General features: G+C 36.5%; 2 protein-coding genes across 3 annotated transcripts in view; one reads left to right on the top strand and one right to left on the bottom strand.

Moving 5' to 3' along the window:
- Window positions 1-24,159, bottom strand: part of LOC114662582 (NADH-cytochrome b5 reductase 3-like) — a 1,047,486-nt gene that overhangs the window by 175,575 nt on the left and 847,752 nt on the right. The gene's annotated exons all lie outside the window — the stretch shown is intronic.
- The window catches only part of polr3b (polymerase (RNA) III (DNA directed) polypeptide B), a 201,292-nt gene that overhangs the window by 82,045 nt on the left and 95,088 nt on the right, over window positions 1-24,159 (top strand). The window contains 6 exon segments of the mRNA XM_028816094.2: window positions 149-265; window positions 2,556-2,690; window positions 13,193-13,354; window positions 13,637-13,837; window positions 21,757-21,919; window positions 23,553-23,706. Coding sequence (XP_028671927.2) covers window positions 149-265; window positions 2,556-2,690; window positions 13,193-13,354; window positions 13,637-13,837; window positions 21,757-21,919; window positions 23,553-23,706 — 932 coding nt within the window.

Raw genomic sequence — 24,159 nt, 5'->3', positions numbered from 1 at the left:
CATAATTAAATGTTTTGGACATGTGCATAGTTATTAAATAATCAGTGTTTCACTGTTGGTCTTAAGAAAACTTTATAAATAATCTATCTAATCTTTTGTATGAAATGTGCTTAGTCTGCAATGCATCTTTTTTACTGACATTTTTCAGGCTTTAAGGTATGTGGGAAACAAGGTCAGAAGGCAGCGTATGTGGGGTGGTCCAAAGAAAACTAAGATGGAAGAAGCACGCGAACTGCTTGCTTCAACTGTCCTTACACATGTACCAGTAAGTATTAGTCTAGATTTTATTCCTAAGTAAGATACTTTGCTGAAAAGTTACCTTTCACAGTAATTAATATGTGGAAAAAACATAATACTTTGTTTCTCTACTTAGATTTTAATATAAATTTTGATTTAGCTGTTTTTTTAATACAAATTTGAATTTCATTTTCATTTTATTGTTCTTTGCAAAATCCAAGCTGATCTCTGCTATGATGACTATTTGACATATTTTGACTTTTTGTTAAAACGTCAGTCAAAACATCAGTAAGATGTGTTTAAAGCAAAAAAAAAAACAACAGCCACAGTCTAGAGCACTGTTATATTTTCAATTATTGGAATGATATTTCTTGCTTAAGATATCCAGCAAGAATCTATCATCTGAGCAAACAATTTTTCCCTGGGGAAGTTGTTTTTGTTCGTATAGACATTGTATTTACTTTTACAATTGCAGCATGGTGTATGCTTTTTATTAAGATTTTAGGTGGTTCAAGGTGAAGACCAAGGACAAAATATATTTAAGGTATTTGAAAGAATGAACAGCAACAGTTTAAATTCAAGTAAAAAAAAATAAGAAAAAGAGCAAAGTATTTCTAGCATATAAATCATGGATTCATTTGTTAAAGCAGATATGATAGAATTATTATGGAATGGTTTACTGTTTATTGCAGGTTTATGATAAAAAATCAGGATTAAGATAGGTATTAGCACATTTTACAAGAAGATTATTTGCTGTTACTATTACAACATCCATTTATACTACTGCATGGAAGTGTTTATATATTAAATGCATTTATTACTGTATCAGTGAAGAAGTACATAATAGCACTCAGTGAAATCCAATTCTGTCTTTGGGAAATATTATAATCTTAGAAGTAAAAAAGATTATCTGTCTCTTTGTCTGTTGCACTAATAAATCAAACTACTAGAGATGCCTATTTTCAATTTTATAACTTATTAGAATGACTGTGACTAGTGCACTACACATTGAGCAAAACTGTTAAAAAATATCCAATATGTCCATTGAACATTGCTAAAAGTGAATATTTAGAGTCAATGTGTTCTTCATAGCTTTCATATAACTTAAATAATTAAACTTTTAAGTGAATTTATACATTATTGATTGTTACTTCTTAAATTAATATAAAACCAATTAAAATATAAAACATTTTAGCTGTGGTTTCTGTTTTTTGAAATATCTAGTCAGTTATCGGTTTGTGTAAAAATATATTTTTGTCTTGTATTGCTTTACTTTTAATGCCTGTTTCATGAAAATCCTATTTATGAATTTATTAAATCAGTGTCCTATCATAAAAGTCATCAAAATTGAGTTAATGCCACTGTAAACTATTCTAGGAAGTATGTCTGGAATTCCAAGATTAAATAAATCCAAAGGATCATTCACTATCCTAAAGAATTTATTACATTTTTAAGTAAAAGTGTTGCATCTGCGTATCCATAAATTAATAACTGGAACACTACCTCTCCTTCATATTTTAATTTCCCATTAGTTGGTAATTGCATGAGATTAACTAAACACCATCATTAATTTTGTTCTTGAAGCAGCTATTTTTAGTGTAATATTACAAACACATCTGATTTATGTTTGCATTTTTGATACACAGAGGTTTGATAATTTTAATAGAAACTCTGAGGGAAAAAAAAAATAAAAAAATAACTGAGCAGAGTGGTGGCTGTGAGGCTAGCTTCGAATCCCATAAACACCAGAAGTGACTACTCCGTTGGGCCCTTGAGCAAGGCTCTTAACCTGCAATTGCTTCATCCTGGATATGATGTTAATTTGCATCCTAGTCCTGCAAGCAGGTCCTCCATCTTACAAGGAAAAATTGGGGATTGTTGGCAGGATTGGCATTCTAGCCACTGTAGTTCCATTGTGGGGTTGAGGTGTCGCACGCTGCACTCGGGTCCCAATCTAGGTGGTTCGTCGTGTGGTGGGTGCCGCAACTCGCTATCAGCGCATGCTCCCAACATCTTTCTCTCAAAAAACGTGTTTCTGATTTTAAAAATAGTACTAGCAACACCAATAACTGGGTTAGAAAAAGTAACCTTTGAAATTTTAAACTCTTTATTGAATATTGCTAGTAAACTATATATGGTTTCCTATTTGAGATATTTTGTCTTTTGTTCTTGAATATCTAGGGTAGTCATCAGTCAATCAGTTTCAACTCAAAAAGGTGATATATAAAAACATAACATTTCAAAGTATTTGAAGTTTTGTTATATGTAAATTAAGCCAGATATATGAAAAATATAGCTTTTTGTTGTTCTATTTTTAGGTAAAAGAATTCAATTTCCGTGCAAAATGCATTTATATGGCGGTAATGATCCGCAGGGTGATTTTGGCCCAAGGAAACAACAAAGTTGATGATAGGGACTACTACGGAAACAAAAGACTGGAGCTGGCAGGGCAGGTAGGTGGTCATATTTCAGGTTATTGTTAAGATGCCCTATTAATATGCTAATTTATCTTTAATATTTTGATGCAATACTGTTAAACTTCCTGTTAAGCTGCTAAGATGAAATCAGAATGATTTGTAATATACAATTTCATTTGTAGCTTATTTTTTAAATTGCATCATTGCACCATACAGTTTGAATAAAGCCTATTTAGTGGATCTGTATGATTTAGGTTTTATTTTGTTTTCCCATGCTGCTCCTAATTAATTTAAGCATGATTGGCAGTGTTTAGTTCTTGTGGATTAAAGGATATTAAGACAAAAGGATGTCATTTTCCAGCTCAGAATCTGCTGTAGTGTGTATCTTCAATTGGCCAACAGTTTTGCATGGTAGCTAAATGGACAGTTTTTAGAAGGACTGGTGTGGGCTAATCCTGTCACTGAGTAAAGAGTCCCCCTTCTCAAGGGGAAACAGCTTTTGTCTCACCAAAAAATGCTAATTGATGGAAAAGACTGTTTATTTCACAAAGAAAAACAATAGAGAAACAATGAGCACAATTTCCTACCCCATGTGGCTTTGGGGGGAAAACTAAATATGTCTCACCTTTCTATAATATAGCTGAATAAAAAATTCAGCATGGGATGTATTTTATTTAATCATCACAGGCTTCACTCCTCAAATCTGTTTTCCCACTAGACATTTGTTTAGGGCCTTTTGCCAATGAAGGTGTTAGCAAAATCGGCATTATTGTCACTTAATCTCTCACCTGCCCTTTTGTTTTAGTCTTCTATTAATGTGTTCATTATTTTTGGGAGCATTTTCCTGTTCTTTGTCCCTTTTTTTTATATTCCTAATGCGGTTCCTTTTGTCAGAGGGAGATATGGAACGGCACCAAAATCCGACACCCTGGAAAGCGAGGGATTTCTACCACATGACAAAAGAATGCCGCCTTGACTTCAGAGATTGCCTAATCCTTGCCCTGCTCTGATAATGTAATTACAGCTGCCTAAAGTCTTTTAATTTTACTAAACCAGCTCACTTGTGAAAAGAGAGACTTTGGGCACACTCAATAGGCTTAAATGCTAAAAACGGCAATCTCAAGACACTCTAATTAGAATTCCCTGACATTCAGCTAATTGGCGCAACTGTATTGCAGCAGCTTAATTTCTTTATTAATTTTGCTGCTGCTTATTTTGATGTATGTAAATGCTATTGATTGGACTGTCAAGGAAAGATTTTTCTGCTCAGAGGAAAACATTTCTGGCATGAAGTAGGTCTTGGATAAAGGGAGAATATGAATGTTATCATGAACTTTCCATCCCTTTTTATTAAATATTTCCTCATTAGTAAAACAAGACAAATACTACATTTATTGTAATCCTTACAAAAATATGTTTAAGTGTTAAGATTGTATAAATGAGCTTAGAGGATTTTCTGCCTCTTACTTTTTCAGTTTTTGTTATATAAAGCTCCCTTGTAGATTGCTTTGTTCTGCAAAGTTAAAAAAAAATTCAAAACTTTGATAATTATGACAACAAAAAATAAAAGTCATACAGAATACCATTGTATAAACTATGTATCATAATATGCTGGAAGAATTAATTTCAATAAATTAGAAATATAATAATATGAACTTTTTCTGTATTTACACATTCAGTGGTTTTCAGCACCTCTTTGCATCAAAAATATACACCTTTTAAAATTTAAAGTTAATATTACTCATCATACTCATTTATGTAGGAGATATGTTAAAATTGAGCGTTTTTATAAAATTCATATTTCAGAATAAAGCTAACATCACTAAACATACAGAATTTTTTTAACTGAGCTCCAGTCAATTTAGTGTCCAATGATAACCTTAAACAAAGATTTCAGTGCATGAGAGACTTAACCTAAGTAAGTCATTTTGAGAAGTTTGTTTAACATAAACTTTTTTGTAGTATTTTTCTCTGCTTCTGTTAAATGGTGGTATGCTTGTATCTTAATACAGTTTTTAATTTGCCTTTAATTTGTGAAAGTGTACAATGACTGCTTCCAGAGCCCGGAAAAGCTCTGTGTATTATTCATTTTGTAGAAGCATATATGAAATATGGAGTATGACTCAAAAAGTTTGATGTGCCCTTGGTTAAATAATATTGCATCATAAAATAATGTGGTTTACAAAGTCTTAGAAACAGGTGCTTGCCTTGTAAAAATTAAGCAAACAATGTCAAAAATGAACATTTTTTTTTGTTTTATTTTACATTACTGTGTGATGGGCTGTCATCTGTTGGTCAAATAAATAGTCCATCCTTTGCAACATTCCTTGCCTCTATTCTATACATTCTGTGTAGCCTGTGTTATTTCATTAAATGAAAAATATTTAATTCATTCTTTCCTTTCATTAACCCAATTTATTCAACTTTAAGGACTTAAGATGCATTGGCCAAAATGGGGGTTGACTGCTGACCGCATTGGCCATAAAGGGGGTTGGGTGGTGGCGGTGGCATTCAGCTGTGGATTGAGTGCCAGTTGCAGGGCAGTAAAACTAGATCAATAAAAATTAAAGGAAAGATTAATAATTTGAAATTCAACTTTTCTCTAAGTGATATTGCACTGTTTTTGACTTTTCAATTTGCTTTGCCTATTAAAGTTGTATTTATTTTATTAAAAACTGTCCACCAAACAAAATTTCATTGCTGGCAATGGTTCAACAGTTAAAATGTGATACAAAAGTCTTAAAGCATATTGAATATTTCCATTACAACGCAGAAAATTTTCTTGTACATTGATTCACTTTGTAAGGTTGAACACATTTGAAATAAGTTAAATATAAAGATAATATTCCATTTTTGTAAGACACTGAATTTTTTGAAAGAAGTTTAGGTGTTCCCATCACTACAGAATTGCCTTTCATCCTCCTCGTAGTTTGCTTCCTAAAAGGTAACATTACATGCCTATTTTGACTGAGGTTTTACACTTTTAATATGCTGTACCTATTTAAAATCTGCTACTTTTTCTTTGTGCACATGCTGAGAAAATAGTGTCACATGTACCAACAGTGTGTCTTATTTCAAACATGATGACAGTGAAACTTTTCAACCTTAATTGCTGAGCATTACCATAGTTCACAAAGTGGCCAAAGACTAAGAAGGAGGTGTTGCTTACAATATTCAGTACCTAAACATACCAAACATGATTAAGCAAAACAAATGTGTTTGTTTAAGCACACTGACAACATAAATAAGAACTGAATATGACACATTTGTTAGTATTGTCATACAGAGTCATCATGACAATTTTTTATTCATGTACAGTAGCAATTTTCAGTGTGGGAAAAGTGGTGTATAAGTAAAGTGTATAATCATTACTAAATTAATAAATGAGGGATATTGAAAAGTGTTGAGGCTCAACTTAAAATGAATACTAGCTGATTTTGCTAGTGGCCAAAAATTAGCTCCTTTTTGCTAAAATACATAGATTTAAATTTTCTATCATTAGTGGTTTATACTTAGGTTTCTTCTTTCAGAACCAAGTAAAATTAGATGAGGTAATCAAAGAATTAAGCACTATGTTATCACTGAATCTTTAACACTAGTGAACAATATGCCTTCAGCGTTCCATTCTCCTAAACTCAATAGGTACTAGGCTTAGTCCAGTTTATATGCAAAGAAATGAGCTTCAGAATTACGTCATGTAAGTATATTTTTTGAAGATGGATGTCTCTTTAAGAAGACCCAAGGTCTGCTTTACCTTTAGCGTGAACAGGAAAAGATGCCTTTGCTTCTGTGTGGCAAATTAAAGAGTACAGGGAATAGTCATTTAAATCCATCCTTCATGAACAATTAAACACGAATAAGGTCTGTGCATGGTTGCTGTCCTTGTCTTCTCCTATAATGAAGTATCACCCTACATCTAGTGTTGCAAGGCAAGTCTTGAGCCAATTATTTTTAACTATGAGAAATTTAAAAGCATTTAAAAATGGAAACCAGTGCCAGCAGGGTTGTGCACACTTTTTTTTAATTACCTGGTTAATGTTATATCAGTCAGAAAAATTCCTATTTAGCTTAACAACAATGTCTGCAGTCACACTACATGGATTGCAGAATCTGATATATGAAACTTTGGATTTGGAAAAAATCCACATATTCTATTCTCCAAACGTGTTCCTTTATTGCTACCACCTGTTCCCTAGTGCAAAGGGCTACCACTGTGGGACGTGCTATGCCAATAATAAAGACATCAAGTCAGCCACAGAAAGACTAAATCAAACATTGCCAGAACAATTTATTTGGATCATGTAATTAGGAATTTTTTTACAAAATAGCCAAGAAAAGTTCATTTTTAAGTAAATACTAAGCCTATTCTTTACTTTTGATTTAGTATTTCTTCATCTTATACACATTGTAGAATTTGAAATATAAATAAATGGATATTCATATATGATTTGGATGTTTTTTTGTTTTTTTTTGCCTTTCTTCCTTCCTCTGGAATGCTAGAAGTGATTTGAGCAAGACTCTTAACCTGCAACTGCTCCGTCCTGGGTATGATGTTAATCTTCATCCAGCCCTGCAAACACATTCTCCAATATGCGCTGAAAACTCAGGGATTTGGTGGCAGGATTGACACTCCAGCTGTGTTTTTTTTTCTTTTTTTTTCCTCACACTGTTCCTCCCCATTCAAACTAGTGTGGTGCTGAGGTGTCACCTGTTGCACAGCTGTGCTCGGGTCCTAATTTGGGATCCTGCCGTGGTTCTTTGTGTGGTGGGTGCAGCAACACGCTGTATCAGTGCATGCTCCCATCCTAATGTGATCTGCATTGTAGCATAATAAAGTATTGAAATGTGCATTCCTTTCCCGATCCACTCTTATTACTCTTTATCATTTAGGAGACAGTACAGGGAGGCATAAGGCCTCATATGCAGAAAATGAATAAAATCTCCCCCAAAACCTTCTATACCTTTTTTTGAAATTGTGCTTTTTAAGACTGTAGTGGATAAAACACGATGGGGAATTGAGCAGGACAGGGGCCCTGAAAGCATTTTGGTACCATCTCATAAAATTTCTCTCAGACAACCTGCCCAAGATTATCCAATGGTGAGCAACATGACAATAGTTGACAAAACTGTAAAAAATACTACTAATATTCTCCTTATTTTTTTCTTAATGTTTTCAAATGTGAACATTGTTGGTGGATGAGGCAAAAAAGATTGTTTTTAAGAAAGTTTCTGATTTGTAAATAGGAAAAAATGGTGTTGAGGGAAGCACACTTTTACAACAGAGTTGAGCAAAGAACACAAACACATTGTCAATATAAAGATCTCTTAAAGTGCAGATAATACCCTGGATAAAATATTGTATAATCAAGTGTTTTGTCTTGGTAGAGAAATATATTACTCTACTTTCCCCTTTTGTATTATTAATATGTAGCCTTTGTCAGAATGCCTCTAATCTCCCAGACTTACCACTGTTTATAAGGTGTTATAGTATATGTAACTTCTCCCCACCTTCCCTTCTACATATAATCTCAGGCAATTAGGTGTAGTTAAAGGCAAGCAGGAGTTAAGTTACAATTTAAACAATGTATTATTGGTAATATTCATAAATAATAACAATATAAAAAGTACATTTGAATATTGTCAACCATACAACCTGATAAATGGTGATGTGTAATTTCAGGCGGCACACAGACTTGTTAGTTATTTAAAATGTCTCTAGTTAAGGCATAATTTGTGGTCAACTTTTTTCAGAACAGGCCGCATGCCTGTCTCAATATGGCTGTCGAGCTCTGCTCTTCATTGTGTTGTTCTTTTCAGTTCATGGTGTGAGATGGTCATTCAGCAGTTTTGGTAAGAGAGAGATGCTCCTTCATCAGATGTTAGTAAGAGAGAAAGTGTGAGGTTAACCAAGCAAATTTTATAGATGTTCTGTCCAACCCCTACAGCCAGTAGGGTATCGTGGTACTTAAAGGCTTCTGATACAAGCCAATTCCAAACAGCCATGCTTCAGACCAATGGGGGGAATAGAACATCTTAACACCTGCCTCCAAACCATATGTTAAGGTAAAGCTTAGCAGTTAGGCAGCCTGGCTTTCTTTCTGGGGTTGAAGGGAGAGACTTTAGCAGAGAAGCACTTGTCAAACTTGTTTCAGGCACTTCCTCCAAATCCTGTTGTAAAATTAAAAGATATTCAGTCCTGGTTTTGGGGGTTGGGGGGAGAGGTTCTTAAACCATCAAACCATTGCTGTTATTATCAATAATGTAACACTAATATTACATTGCTTTGCCTAAGTTACAAATAAAGACGTACAAAATATTTATCAAGTTATATGCAAAATCTCATATTGCAACATCAAGGTACAACTGGAATGGAAAGTTATTCTGGAAAAGGTCCATAGAGAACAGCATCTCTGTCTTAAAGTGTTTCCTAAATTGGCTCCATATTTTAAGTATGTGAAGCACAATCTGATTGGTAGCAATTTAATAACAGTTACTTAATATCTGAAGTACATAGCAAGGAATATAAGAAAGAGTTTCTATGTGACATTCTTTTCAGAGCCAACAAAGCAGGTTTGTTCTTGGTACCTCCTACTTCCTTCCATTAACTCAAGTTAGAAATATTTTCAATCCACTAGTAGAGCTAGAGGGCAGGCATTACTAATGCCATGCCACCCTCTACTTTTGATATTTGCACTGTCATCCTTTTTAATAGTGTAATTTTTCCCTTTGCTATAAACAACCTTACATAATAGGTTTAACTGTAGTACTAGGGTGTCGTACCATGTTAGCCATTATGAATGTAGAGAAAAGCCAAGCAAAATGACACCTTTTATTGGCTAACTAAAAAGATTACAATATGCAAGCTTTCGAGGCAACTCAGGGCCCCTTCTTCAGGCAAGATGTAATACAGAGACTGGAGTTTCCTGTGTTTATATACACACTCTAGGACAAGAAACAACATTGGTAAATCTTTAAATGAGAAATTTTAAATGTAAAAAATTAATAGATTCATTCAGGCTAAGGTTAATTTAACAAGAGAGAGAAGAACAATGTATGGTCAAGATCTCTGGATAAGATAACTGTCCAACAAAGTCTTTTGAAGTTTGTAATGAGTTTTTTCAAAACAATGTAGATCTGTAGACAGGTTGTCTGTCATTCTGAGAGATGTAAACAATCCTCATATCTGGCCATAAAACTCTTGTCTCTATTCACTCCATGTTGTAATGTATTAAATTTTAGCATGAGTTTAACTTCCCATTCTTTTCTCTCTTGCTGTGTTTTGAAGTTGCCCATAAGCACTGTGACTTAAAAGTCCCTCTCACAGTGTCCATGGCTGTTGAAGTGGGCCGCTACAGGAACATCTGTGTTGCCATGTTTAATGTGGAACCTGTGTAAATTCATTGTCTGGCGGAGTGTTTGTCCAGTTTCTCCCACATAGAGTGCAGTGTCAGGACATTTCATGCAGAAAATTAGGTAGACTACATTAGATGATCTGCAGGAAAATGATCCCTTTATGTGATGTTCAAGTCGGCAGTGTGGTATAACTATACTGTCTGTATCATAGATGTGGGCACATGTTTTGCATCTTTTCTGTAAGCATGGTGATGTGCCATTTTCTGTTGGTTCACTTATGGAGCTTCGGACAATTAGTTGTTGAAGGTTTGGAGGTTGTCTGTATGCTAGGTGGGAAGGTTCAGGAAATACATTTTTCAGTGTTTGGTCATTGTTTAGTATTGGCTGAAGTTCTTTTATAATTTTTCGAAGTGTTTCAAGATGTGGGTTGTAGGTGATAACAAGGGGGATATGGTTCTTGTTGTCTTTGTTTTTATATTCCAGAAGGTTGTCTCTGGGTATGGCAGTAGCTCTTCTTATTTGAGTGTCTGTTGTTTTGGGGGTGTAACCTTGTCTGATGAAATCTTGTCTGAGCTCCTGCAGTTGTTGATCTCGGTCTGTCGGGTCTGAGCAAATACGATTGTACCGTGTTGCTTTGCTGAAAATAATGGAGCGCCTTATATGCTTGGGGTGGAAGCTATCACTTTTCAGGTAGGTCCGTCTGTCTGTCGGTTTGTGAAAAACAGAAGTTACAAGGGTGTTGTCTTTCAGTTGAACGGTGGTGTCAAGGAAACTGACTTCTGTTTTTGAGTAATTCAGCTTTATGTTGGGGTGACAAGAATTATATTCATTATGAAAATGGAGGAGGTCCTTCTCACTGGCATTCCAGCTTATGAAGATGTCATCTATGTAACGAAGATACAACATTGGTTTTACGATGCACATTGACATGAAATCTTCCTCCAATTTTGTCATAAATAGATTTGCATAGTGAGGTGCAAACCGACAGCCCATTGCAGTCCCCATTTGTTGCAAGTAGCAATCTTGTCCAAAAGAGAATAGATTATGTGTCAGAGTGAATTTTATCTTTTCTATTACTGACTTTGTGGGTAAATCATGTTGTTTGAGGTACATTTCACATGCCAATATGCCATCATCATGGGGGATGTTTGTGTAAAGTGCCTCAACATCCATTGTGGCCAGTAAGGTTCCCTCAGGTAAGGGGCCTAAAGCAGACAGTTTTTTTAAGAAGTCAGTGGTGTCCTGGGTGTAGCTGGTTGTATTATGGGTGAGGGGTTTAAGGATGTGCGCCACCCAACCTGAAATATTTTCTGTAAGGGAGCCAATTCCTGAGATTATAGGCTTTCCTGGGTTCCCTTCTTTGTGGATTTTAGGAAGCATGTAGAAGTAACCCATTTTGGGGTTCTCAGGAAAAAACTGTTTACATGATCCTTGATGTCAAGAGGAAAGCTACTTACTATTTTTTTTAGTTCCTTTTTGTAGAGATCTGTTGGGTCTTCGTGCAGTTTGTAATAATGCATAGTATGGGACAGTTGTCTTTGTCCTCTCTGTATTACATCTTGCCTGAAGAAGGGGCCTGAGTTGCCTCGAAAGCTTGCATATTGTAATCTTTTTAGTTAGCCAATAAAAGGTGTCATTTTGCTTGGCTTTTCTCTATAATAGGTTTAAAAAATGATTTGTTAACAAATATCTGAATACTTTGAAAAAGAAGTAAGAGCTCAAGTAATTTATTTTAAAAATATTAATTCTACTCACTAGAGAGAACTCAAAGATTGACCACCTATTAACATCTTGCTTAGTAATTTATAAGATAAGATCTTACAAATTTCCTTGTAACTGTAACACCCAGCTACTTAGTCTGCCCTGATAAAGTAAATGTAAGGTGTTCCCAAATAGTATTGTGTGCTAAAGGGTTAACTGGAAAAAGCCTGTTCACAATGGAGCTGTCAAAACGAACATCACTCTTCGAATATAATTTAAATCTGTATGAAAAAGTTCCTACTCTTTCAGCATTGTGTTACTGCAGACACACTATGCCGCAATTTTGTGTTTTGCTTGTGTTTTGCACATCATTTCCACAATGAGCCTTTTTGCAGTTTTTAATTGTTAGTTTGTATCATCATTTGTAAAATAGACAGATTTTTCACTGCTGTGCTTTCTGGTTAATGGGTGTACTAAGAACAATTTTTTAAATACTTCTCCAGCACCTGAAAAGTATAATTCTGTACCTGATCATGTTCCTCTTCACTCTTGAACCTGAGATTCCTGAATTCCGTTTGTAAAACTGTTAGGCATTCATTATAGCAAATTAAAGCTGGTCTTTTTAAAGCAGTCTTATCTTGTATTATCTTGGGGAAGAATTTTCTTTGTACTTGCTAGAGCTTTTGCCAACAGTTTGACAACAGTTGCTGATTCCAGAGGGTCTTTGTTCTTCTTTGTAAAGAGAATAATTGATACCTGGCATAAAATATGGGGTTTGGGTAAAAATATTTTCTATCTTCAATAAAATGTATCTAACATTAATGGGGATAATTTAACAGATAGCCTTTTGTAAAATTCTATTGGATTAATTAAAGCTGGTTATGTTATGTAAGCATTGTTATGTAGCACCTGGATCTCCCCTGAGTTCCACACACAGATAAAAAGATACACACATACACACATGCAGTACATTGGAACTTGTTTTTCTTGTTTAATTATAATTAGTAGTGCATGTCATGCTATCACTGATTAAGCAGTCAATCACATGAGAAGAGCAGGTGTATTTATTAATAGTGAAACTATATACAGTATATTCATTAATGCCTTTTTATGAGCAGGCAGTATGGCTAGGGGTTGGAATGTTTAATCACAAGGATGATAGCTTGGTTCCCATTTCCAACTGTGCATCCATGAACAAGTCACTTAGCCCACCTGTACTCCAGTTATAATAAACGTGTAAAATTTATACTGCGTCTTGATCTTGAAAATGTCTTTTAGTAATGATATTAATCAAGTATTCAGTAATAATATTATTATTATTTAAAAAAACTGATAAGTGGTATTTGGTTATTAATATTTTCTGGAGTGCTATGTGTATAATTCAATATATCCTTAATAATGTAATTTAAAACACCTTTAGACTATGTCTGTTATCTATATTACTTTCATCTAATATTTTGTGAAACATTGCTTGTATTATACAGTTACTTTCGTTGCTGTTTGAAGATCTCTTTAAAAAGTTCAATTCTGAATTGAAGAAAATAGCAGACCAGGTCATTCCGAAACAGAGAGCAGCTCAATTTGATGTTGTGAAGCACATGCGCCAGGATCAGATAACTAATGGCATGGTCAATGCCATCTCTACTGTAAGTGAAAAGGTTTTAATTATTTAAACTCTAGTTATATTTATTATGTAAGTTACATTTGAAACAATAATTATTGATTACACTTTCTTGATTTTTTTCATAATATGGAATAAAGTTTTGTAATGTATCCTGTAGTAGTACTTTTATTTTGTTAGTCCTACCTACACTTTTTGTGTCCTCGTATCTTATTGTTTCCTGCATGTTTATGTTTTTGTTATTAGTTCTAGTCCAAGAATTTAATGCTTTTTGTTTTTTTAATTGAAGAAATAAATTTGGTTTCAGGGAAACTGGTCACTGAAGAGGTTCAAGATGGACCGTCAAGGTGTGACTCAGGTGCTGTCCCGGCTTTCTTACATCTCAGCATTAGGTATGATGACCAGAATTTCATCTCAGTTTGAGAAGACTAGGAAAGTAAGTGGACCTCGCTCTCTGCAGCCATCTCAGTGGGGAATGCTTTGTCCATCTGACACTCCTGAAGGAGAGGTAAACATAACACATTTACCATTTCTTGTTTCTTTTATCTTTTTTGCCTATGCTCTGTAAACAGAAGTTTAAAGTATTCCTTTCAAAGCATATTTGTAGTCAAAATCTGTGTAAAAATATGTTTTTTAATGTAGCGCTGGAACTCTTTACCATTAACTGAAGTTGAATAATTGTGACTTAAGTATATTACAGAGGAATTTGAGTAAAAAGGTAATACGTATTACAAGTGTCAAACTTTACTACAGCAGTCTTTTCACTTTTAAGCTCTGTGAATTAATAAATGTAAATTAATTTCCATGTAGTACCTCAGAAACTAAACACACATTTCAGATTTCAACAAATGTTGAGAAGTCTACTTAAAGTTGATAAATTTTCAATAAGTTCTTAAGACAAAGCTTATAGAATATCAATACTACAAAGGTGGATTAAAGGTAACTTTTTTACATAGGAGGCTTATAGATTTATGTAACTTTGAAATCTTTAATCTTTAGTCATCTATTTATTTTTCTTGACTGTTGGTTGATTTATGGGAGTAAAGTCATTTTATTGAAATTTCTAATGTGAAATTCAATTGTGAACCTTTTTAAAACAAGCATATAATTTGCATGATTATGTTATGACTATGCCCCAGAATTCTTGAATTTTGGCTTGAGCTCTATCTGCGTGGAGTTTGAGTTTTCTCGTCCGAGTATTGTCAGTGTTTTTTGTACATGTGGGTACTCCAATATCATCCCATATTCCCAAAACATATATATTTGGGTAATTGGCTACTTGGAATTTGTCCCATATACAGTAAGTGAGTATTGGTGTGTACATGAGAGTACCATGGTACAGTCAGGCACCCTCTTTGGGGTTGTCTTCAGCTCCCCATGACCCTGAATTAGATAAAAGATAAAAAAAAAATATGGAAAAAGCAAAGGAGCACAAGGGAAAGAAGTGTAAGGTACCTTTAATTAAAATAGCAGTCATTCTTGAAAGAAGACCCATATCCGATCTTACGATGTCTGGTTTTTTTTTTTTTTTTTTTTGCGTAATGACTTTATTTAACTTTATGTTTGTGTAATAACTATTTGGCTGTTATGCATGAACATCCGAAGTAAAATAGCATAACCATAAATGTCCTTGTTTAATTCACTACAGAAACTGATTCCGTGTTTCAAACACTGCATTTCTGTGACAGTGTTTTATTAAAATTCAATGAATTTCCAGGATTATACAAAGACTTGGGGAAATTAAATGTAATTGAGATCTGGTTTGAATTCAGATTACTTCATTTTTTTTCTCCTAATTAACTTTTATAACAATTTTATATTTAAGGGAGTCCTTACACCTTAATCCTTCTCAAAATACTTTGGTAGTTGGATATGGAAATATTCTGAATCAGGGTTCAAATTGCAGTACTTAGATGTTTAAACATGTTTAGTAATATAGTAAACAAAAGCCAAATGGCCTGTAGGTATAAATAATTTAATGGGAGAAGAGCCAATTTGGTTGGTCAAATTTATTTTATATCCAGGTCAGAAGTCAAAATGATTAAAAAGATTAATAACATGTGCGAAATCAGATTGGGCTTTGCCCTAGAAAACAGAATATTAAGATTATGAACATGATGCAGCTCAGATGGGGCATTGTCCTAGAAAACAGAACATTGTCAGCATGCAGAGAAATCTCATAATGAGTGTTGCTGTGGTTATTCAAAGTGTCACAGTCTCTTGTATTGACTGTTTATAGACCTCCAAAATAACTGCATCCATCTTTCTCAAAACGTAATGGTAGTGCCTTGGATAGTTTTGATCGGTCCTGTGGCAGGCAGCATCTTGAGTGGCTAATCCTGGCATGGCAGTCTGTCCCACAGGTGCTGAAGACAAATGCTAAATGTGTATTGGAGGACTGAGTTTGCTGTCACCGCTTTCTGAGTTGTTTTCTGTCCTCCAGCTGTTGATTGCGCTTTTCCTCACCCCTCTTGGCTCCTTCTCGAATAGTGTGTCGCCAGACACCCCAGTCATCTGCAAGAACTTCCCGGCCCAGGGACCAATGCCTGCAAGTTTCAGGTCACATTTGCAGACATCCTTAAAGCACATTGTTGGTCAGCCTGTTGGGCATTGTCCAATGGCCAGCTCATATATAACATCTTTTGGTATGTGGCCATCTTTCATTCAGTGCACATGTCCTAGCTATCACATTGATGGATGTTATCACACCCTCTCTTTCTTAATTTGACTATCATTCTAGCAGCCTTGGCTAGTCACTTGTTGATTTCCTTGTCAAGCAGCAAATTGTTGGTAATCATAGAGCCCAGGTAAATTAAGCTGTCACTTCAAGAACTATGTGGTCAATGCTGATTGATGGTGGTGTAGAGATGTCCTGACCCAAGGAGTTCATTTTCTTGATGTTTATAATAAGCCTAAACACCCTGCAAGTGTGGGAAAACTGATTCATCAGTTGGTGGAGGTCCTCTGCAGTGTGCAAGACCCGTGCTGCATCATCGGCAAACAGAATTTTTCTAAGTGAGGACTGTGCAAAGCTTGGCCCTGCCCCCCAGGCACGTCAAGTTAAAACAGCTTTCCATCACTTCTAGTGTGCAAGTAGACACCTTTGGTGCAGTGTCTGAATGTGAAGTTCAGCAGGAGCGAAAAGAGGATACCAAACAAAGTTGGTGCAAGGACACAACCTTGTTTTACTCAGCTCTTGATCATGAATGGCTCTGAGGTTTATTGTATTTGGCCACACCCTGCATGTCTACATGCAAATAGATGGCAATGCAAAGCAGCTATGGGGGAGCAGGGGGGGGGGGGGGGGGGGGGGGGGGGGGGGGGGGGGGGGGGGGGGGGTTTGCTGTCATTTTCAATAGCAAGAACAAACCTGTCCTGGTCAAATGCTGTGGTGAGGCAGTGTATAAAGGCATCTGCTGTTCTCTACATTTCTCTTGGAGCTGACATGGAGAGAAAATCATTTCAACAGTGGATCTCTCAGCCCTGAACAACATTGTGATTAATCGTAAATGAGATCAGCAAGAACTTTGAGTCGAGGCAGGGGTACTCTGGCAAAAACTTTGCCTACAGTGCTCAACAAGCTGTTGCAACCTGAGTCGTCACCCTTGTTGTTCTACAGAGTGACTATCTTGGCATTGCGCGTATCCTGGGGGACCTTGCCTTCTCTCCAGCAGAGACTCAAGAGCTTGTATAGTGGTTCTAGTAGGGCTGACTTTTCACATTTGATGATCTCAGATGATATGCTGTCCTCTCCTGTTGCTTTGCCACAAGTTAGATTGTCAGTAGCTTTGTGCAGCTCTTCTACCGTGGGTTCAGTAATCTGGAACAGGTAGCTCTTTGACACTGTCGAGAGCTTCTTGGGAGACAGAGTTTTCTATTGAATAGAGGTCAAGGTACTGTTATATCCATCACATTTGCTTATCTTTGTCCTTGATCCCCTCCCCCGTCTTTGATTTCAGAAGCGTGATCTTCTTTGCTGGTTTGCCTATAGCTTGCTTGATCCCCTAATGTTGCTGGTGTCTGATGGTTGCTGAATGTTATCCAATAGTCATTTGCACAGTGAAGTGCAGCCTGTTAAGTCTTGCTGCAAGCTGCTTATACAGCGTTCTGGTCCTGAAGACTCTGGTCACGCTTATATCGTATCAGTGGATTGCGCTTTGTATTGATGACAGGCTCAAGTGAAGGGACGCTGACCTCATACAGTCTGCACTCGCACATTCTTCCTTGCCGTAAATCATGACTGCAGCACTGTGGGTGGTATTTTGAGTAAAATTCCATCTGTCTTCTACACTTTGTGTGTTGTCATTGGACAGGAGCTTTTCGAGCTACTCGATGAACTCCTAGTTTTTTGTCTGGGTAAGCAGTCTTGCTGATATTGATTCTCAGCTGAGGTTTCATTTTAGAATGGTAGAGTTTCTTTGGTTTGAGCTTTACCTTTGAGCCAATCAGGGAGTGGTCAGTGTCACAGATGACGGCGTGATAGGCTCTGGTGTTGCAGATACTGTTTAGTTAGTCGCGTCTTGTAGTTACCAACTCCAGCTGATACCAATTATTGGAACTTGAGTGTTTCCCAGAAACTTTATGGCAAGTCATGTTCTGAAAGTAGGTGTTTGTCACACACAAGTTCTGATGTCAACAGAGTTCTAAAAGCCTCTGGCCATTTTCATTCAAGTTCCCTGTGCTGTGGTGACCAATGACGTTTGGCCATGACTCATGGTCTGCACCCCCCCTAGCACTGAAGTCTCAGAGAAGGTAAATATGCTCTCATGTTGGGAATTTACAGACAGCAATGTCTAGCTCAGGGTTGTCCAACTCCAGTCCTGGTGGGCCTCAGTGGCGGCAGGTTTTCATTCTAACCATCTTCTTAATTAGTGAGCCGTTTTTGAGTCTGGTCATGTTGGTCTTCTTAGGTCACCAAAACATCTTGATGGCAGTCTTAGAAAAAACAGAAAATCAACAGTCTGCTGTGGCAGAATGAGGCAGCAACAAGTCATGATGTTCAATAACGGCTTTAATTAACAGCAAGAGTTAGCTTCTCATTAAGAAACTGGTTGGAGTAAAATTGTCTGGAGTTTGACGTTCCAATTTAGCTGGTCATCTATTGGCTCATTTCACATCTCATTTCTGTTTGGCTGCCCTTTATTGAAGAAACACATGAATTCTGAGGACTGAATCCTTAAAAACAGGGCTATTAAAATGAAGGGAAAAGGGATAGAATGAAAACCTGCAGCCACTGTGGCCCAGCCGGGACCGGAGTTGAAAACCCCTGGTCTAGCTGTTCATAAAACTGGTCTTTGACTTAGTTGTAGCTTCGTTTGTTGGTGAGTAAATACACACTATGTTCGGCATGCCTTCAAGTGTAGAGAGGCGTAGTGTGAAGAGTCTCTCTGTGCCACCTGTTGGGGATTCAGTCATTGGGATCAGCGAATTCCTGATGGCAAAGCCAACACCCTGTTCCTTAGTTTCCGTAGCACCTTTCCATTGCCAAAAGAATGTTAAGTGTTCCTCCTTCAGGGATCCACTATCTGGAAGTTGTGTTTCCTGCAGGGCAGCTATGTCAATGTGCATCTCTCGATTTATCACTGCAGATTTGCGAGCATCATTTATCTCTTGAAGGTCATCTGACAGACCAGTATGCATGGTGCATAATATAACATTCCAGATTGCGAAGCAAAGTGCTGGAGCCTTCAGTTTTTTCTTTTTCTGTTTGCCTGGTGCACAATTAACGATCTGCTTGTTGAGCTAAGGGCTCTGAGCTCCAGGCACCCACTGAAGCAGATATATCAGGGCAGGTCAATGCCTTACTGGCCAGGTACTCCCCTGCTTAAGGCGGGCAATAGTTGACCAATGGGATACAAGCATCACTCCCTCTGTCGAAGAAAGCCATGGCATCCAGTTCTACACCAGTCTGGCAGGGACTTATAACACATTACAGCTGTCTTCCTTGTTGTATTCTCACATGGTGGTGAGACTGGACTGGCCTTCACAGGGTGCAAGCCTGAGCCATATACTGTATATAGAGGCCTTTGCGCTGCCCAGATGACAAGGTCACCCCTCTTGGCCTTACCAACAGTTTCCAGGGGAATGTACAGCATTACCTTTGGAGCTGGCTTGGCTGCAGGAGTTGCCAGAGAGAGATCAATACTGACAACTACCTTTCTGTCTGGATTTACTTCCCTAGCATTTTCTTTATGAAGATATGGCCACAAGGCAGTGGAGGTTTAGAATAAGAGGTTTCCTTCCCCTAGAGGCTTCGAATCACTCTTTGTCTGACCCTTTGCCTTTGGAGACCCTACTAGGAGCTTCTTCTTTGGACAACATAGGTCACAGGGGTACACAAACCTCTTCACCAAGATAAAGTGGTGATTCATGGAGACCTGCGTCTTTTATTGAGGAATTCTCAGACTTGGTATTTATAATAATAAATAACTATGACAAGGTCCTAATTGTAGATAATTTCAGTTTTCAGGTGGATAGCCAATATTACTTGAAAGCAAGAGAATTTGTTAACTTACTGCACTTTTTTGATCTTAATGCGCAAGGTTGAGTTACTGGTCCCATGTCTTTTCTACATAATTTAGTGATGTTTAGTCTGTTTTTGTTTTCTTAGCATTAGTATTTAGGGTAATTAATCTTAATAAGAGAAGCCATCTTTAACCATGAGGTTTTTGAAGAGTTTTTATCATGTTTTTACATTTTGTTGCAACTTGTTTGGTTTGCCTGAACACCACTAATGTTAATGTGGAAAGCAACATAGACTGGTTTCTGATTTACTCATGCAAGCAGTTGCTCGCATTGAAGTCAGGTGCAGCTGAGCACAAAAAATTCTTTTTGGATATACTTCCGGAGTTAAGGAGAAAGATGAAAACGGGATGTTGTGGAGGAGCAAAATGTTGGGGGGGGGGGGGAGGGGGTGTGGGGGGTGGTTTGAATAAACAGGTGGGAATGTGCAACAGGCAAGCAAGAGTAAGACAAGAAGTAGATACAAGCCATATCTCCCCTACATTATTATGCGCAATGTTAGATCACTGGATAATAAGATGGACAAACACATGACACTGCTTAAGTACAACAGGGAGTGTCGCGAATGCAGTTTAATGTGCTTTACTGAGACATGGCTGCACAAGCTTATTCTTGACTCTGCCATGGACATTACTGGCTTTCAGTGTGCATTACATTCTTATTTAACAGGTAGAAAATTCTTTGTTGCAGTGGGCTGGTGCCCTGCCCGGGGTTTGTTTTCTGCCTTGCGCCCTGTGTTGGCTGGGATTGGCTCCAGCAGACCCCTGTGACCCTGTAGTTAGGATATAGCGGGTTGGATAATGGATGGATGGATGGAAAATTCTTTGTTAGTTGTTGTGATTATACTTCGGTCACCCATGATATTGTATATGGTGTACCTCTAGAATCTATTGTGGGTCTGCTGCTTTTTTCAGTCTACATGGTTCCATTTGGTCAGATTATCTCAAAACACAAGGTGAGCTACCACAGCTATGCAGATGATATGCAGTTTTATTTATAAATAGCGCCTCATGACCATGATGCCCTTGACTCTCTGATCCAATGTGTTAGTAACTTTCTCAAACTAAATTAAGAAAAAACTGAAATCTTAGTGATTGGCAAAAATGGATTTTAGCAAGGGAATTAGAAATAAACCTGATCCCTTAGGTTTAAAAGTCAAGGTGGAGGTAAAGAATTTAGGGCTAATCATTGATTGACTCTGACCTAAACCTTAAATCACATATTAACCAGATTACTAAGATTGCATTGGTTCACTTAAGGAATATTGCAAAATTAGAACTCATATAACATTAGAAGACGCTGAAAAATGAGTTCACACAATTTGTTTTTAGTTGACTAGATTATTGTAATGCCCTGCTAACAAGACTACTTAAGAAAGACATCAGTCAGTTTATGGAAGGGGACTCCCTTTCCAAACGATAACATCTCTCCACTTCCCCTTCATCACCACCTTACACTTACACCATCAACTCCCCTCCGTACAGGTTGGGTGGGTTTTGGGTGGGCACCGTTTGGGGAGTTTGTTTTTGTTTGTTTTTTTCTTTAAAATTTGATTACAAAAATGTCTTTCCCTTTTTTTTGTTGTTTTACTACTGTATTTGTTTAGCATTAATGAAAAATTGATTTAAAAAAAAAAAAAAAAACTCTCCTCCGTACAGGTAAAGTGAAGTAAATTTTTCGTAATGTGATGTAGATTTTTAATTCCTTTGGCATCAGTCTTCTTGTTTGATTCACATTTTTTAGGTGTTATAATTTTAATGATTGTTTTATTTATTTAGACATTTTTCTAAATAGTGCAGAATGTGGAAAGCTCATGTAATCATTAAATACAAAAGGTAAGCATAAGTACAAATACTAATAACAAATAAATAAATAAATAAAATGATTCATTTTTTTGCCTTTCAGGCTTGTGGTCTGGTAAAAAATCTGGCATTGATGACCCATATTACAACTGACATGGAAGATGGCCCTATCATTAAATTAGCTTTTAATCTTGGAGTGGAGGATGTGAACTTACTTTGTGGTGAAGAGCTTTCATATCCAAATGTTTTTCTTGTTTTTCTTAATGGTAATTGAGACATATATTTTGTTTAACTCTGCATTTCCTTCTGTTTTATTGCTGTTTTACTTAACTGAAGCTTGCTAGACAACAATTATTACACCTGTTGCTTTGCAATACAATATATAAGTTCAAAATGATTGTCAACTACTGTGACACTAATAGCTAAAACAATGCATCTCTTGAATACCATAATTTTCTGAAAGAAGAATATCTGTCTTACCCTAGCATTTTTGTGCTAATGTTGACATCATTATATGCTGTTGAATTGTTACAGTTCATTAGCCTGTTAGTACTTTTGTAAACAAAGAAAAAAAGTTATTCATGAGATTACTGCTTGAAACATCGGAGTAAACATCTAAACTGCAATTGGCATCCTTTTAAATCTTTCAGCAGCTAATATTCAGCATTTTTCTATTTTTTTCAGATCTTGCAAACTTCACATTTATTCATGCAATTAGTAGATTCATGAAGGTTATACTGTATCATAAAACTATTATGTTATATACAAAATCTTTATTTTGTCTTGTTTGTCATGAGGTTCATAAACATATGTTTGCCACTCTTTAAAAATACCTAACTACTGCGAGTTCAAGAATTATTTGCACGCTTAATAAAGAAAAAAAAACACAACTAATGGGCTTTAGTTAGTCACTCAGCTGTTGGTTTACAGATTTAGTGGGGAAGTATTATCATTGTCACTCTTCTAGGTACACCAGAGGGAAGTAAGTATTTCAGAAGAATATCCTTATATTCAGTAAATTCCATGATGTGATCATTACTTTGGGCTTCATGGCCAGTTGCAGCAAAGTAGCCCAATCCTTTCGACAATCCAGTTCTCATATTTCACATGGGGATATGATATTTTTATTTTCTTCCTCCTCCTTCTTTATTCAATGTTACAGTTATTGCAAGTGGCGAAAGAGTTCAATTTTGCTTTAATCTGACACATTTTGTAGCCAAACGATCAATGGAACCTTGCACTCTCTAGTCAATTTGCTTTGTTTATTTTTGTTCGAAAGACATCCATCCATCCATCCATTGTCCAACCCACTGAATCCGAACACAGGGTCATGGGGGTCTGCTGGAGCCAATCCCAGCCAACACAGGGCACAAGGCAGGAACCAATCCCGGGCAGGGTGCCAACCCACCGCAGGACACACACAAACACACCCACACACCAAGCACACACTAGGGCCAATTTAGAATCGCCAGTCCACCTAACCTGCATGTCTTTGGACTGTGGGAGGAAACCCACGCAGACACGGGGAGAACATGCAAACTCCACGCAGGGAGGACCCGGGAAGCGAACCCAGGTCCCCAGGTCTCCCAACTGCGAGGCAGCAGCACTACCCACTGCGCCATCGTGCCGCCCGTTCGAAAGACAACACCTTATTATTACTGACTATTACCTAAGCCAATATTTCAGTGCAGAAAAAACCTCAAAGAATTTTGGTGGGTAATAACAGTTGTAACTAAAGTGTTTTTGAGGATATTTTATAACAAGGTTTCTATGCAAACAATGCAAACTACACATTTGGTTCTTCAAAATGTTTCAGGAAGAAAGGTGTTCGATTAGGAGATAAAAAACTACATTGTGTGTTTTATGATACTTTTTAAATGGTTACTTTTTTGTTTCAAGGTAACATACTTGGAGTAATCAGAAATCATCAGAAATTAGTGTCAACCTTCAGACTGATGCGAAGAGCTGGTTTTATTAATGAATTTGTCTCCATTTCAACAAATCTCAGTGACCGCTGTGTTTACATCTCTTCTGATGGGGGAAGACTATGCAGGTAAATATGATCCTTTAGATTTTTACACTTTTCTGGTTTTCAGGTATTTAGTTTACTATACCGTGCAGTATTACTTAGGATAAAAAGTCTTGCAAGTTGATTTTGGTGATTTTAATATTGTGTTTAAGTGTTCAAGAAGATTAACTGCAGTATGTGCCTTAAATGTCGGTCATTCTTTTTTTTTTCTTAGACCATAGTATCTCGTGCTACTTTATATAGCAAATAAAAAAGTTAATATGTACTGAGTAAATTGACAATAAACCTGAGTCAATATTGGTACACTATACATTTACATTTTGAGGTTTTCTAAAGAAAGAGATTAATGTTCATGTTAATAAAACTTTCTTGTGAATGTAATTTTAATCTATCATTTTTCTGTTTTATGTTATTTTGACAGTATTCCTATACTTTATATCAAGCAAAGGGTGACCAGACATCCTGCATTTTCAGCAC

This window comes from Erpetoichthys calabaricus, chromosome 1 (assembly GCF_900747795.2).
Source record: "Erpetoichthys calabaricus chromosome 1, fErpCal1.3, whole genome shotgun sequence".
In the NCBI taxonomy this organism is placed as follows: Eukaryota; Metazoa; Chordata; class Cladistia; order Polypteriformes; family Polypteridae; genus Erpetoichthys; species Erpetoichthys calabaricus.
Note: the sequence above shows the minus strand (reverse complement) of the source record. Positions and strands in the feature narration are given on the sequence as shown.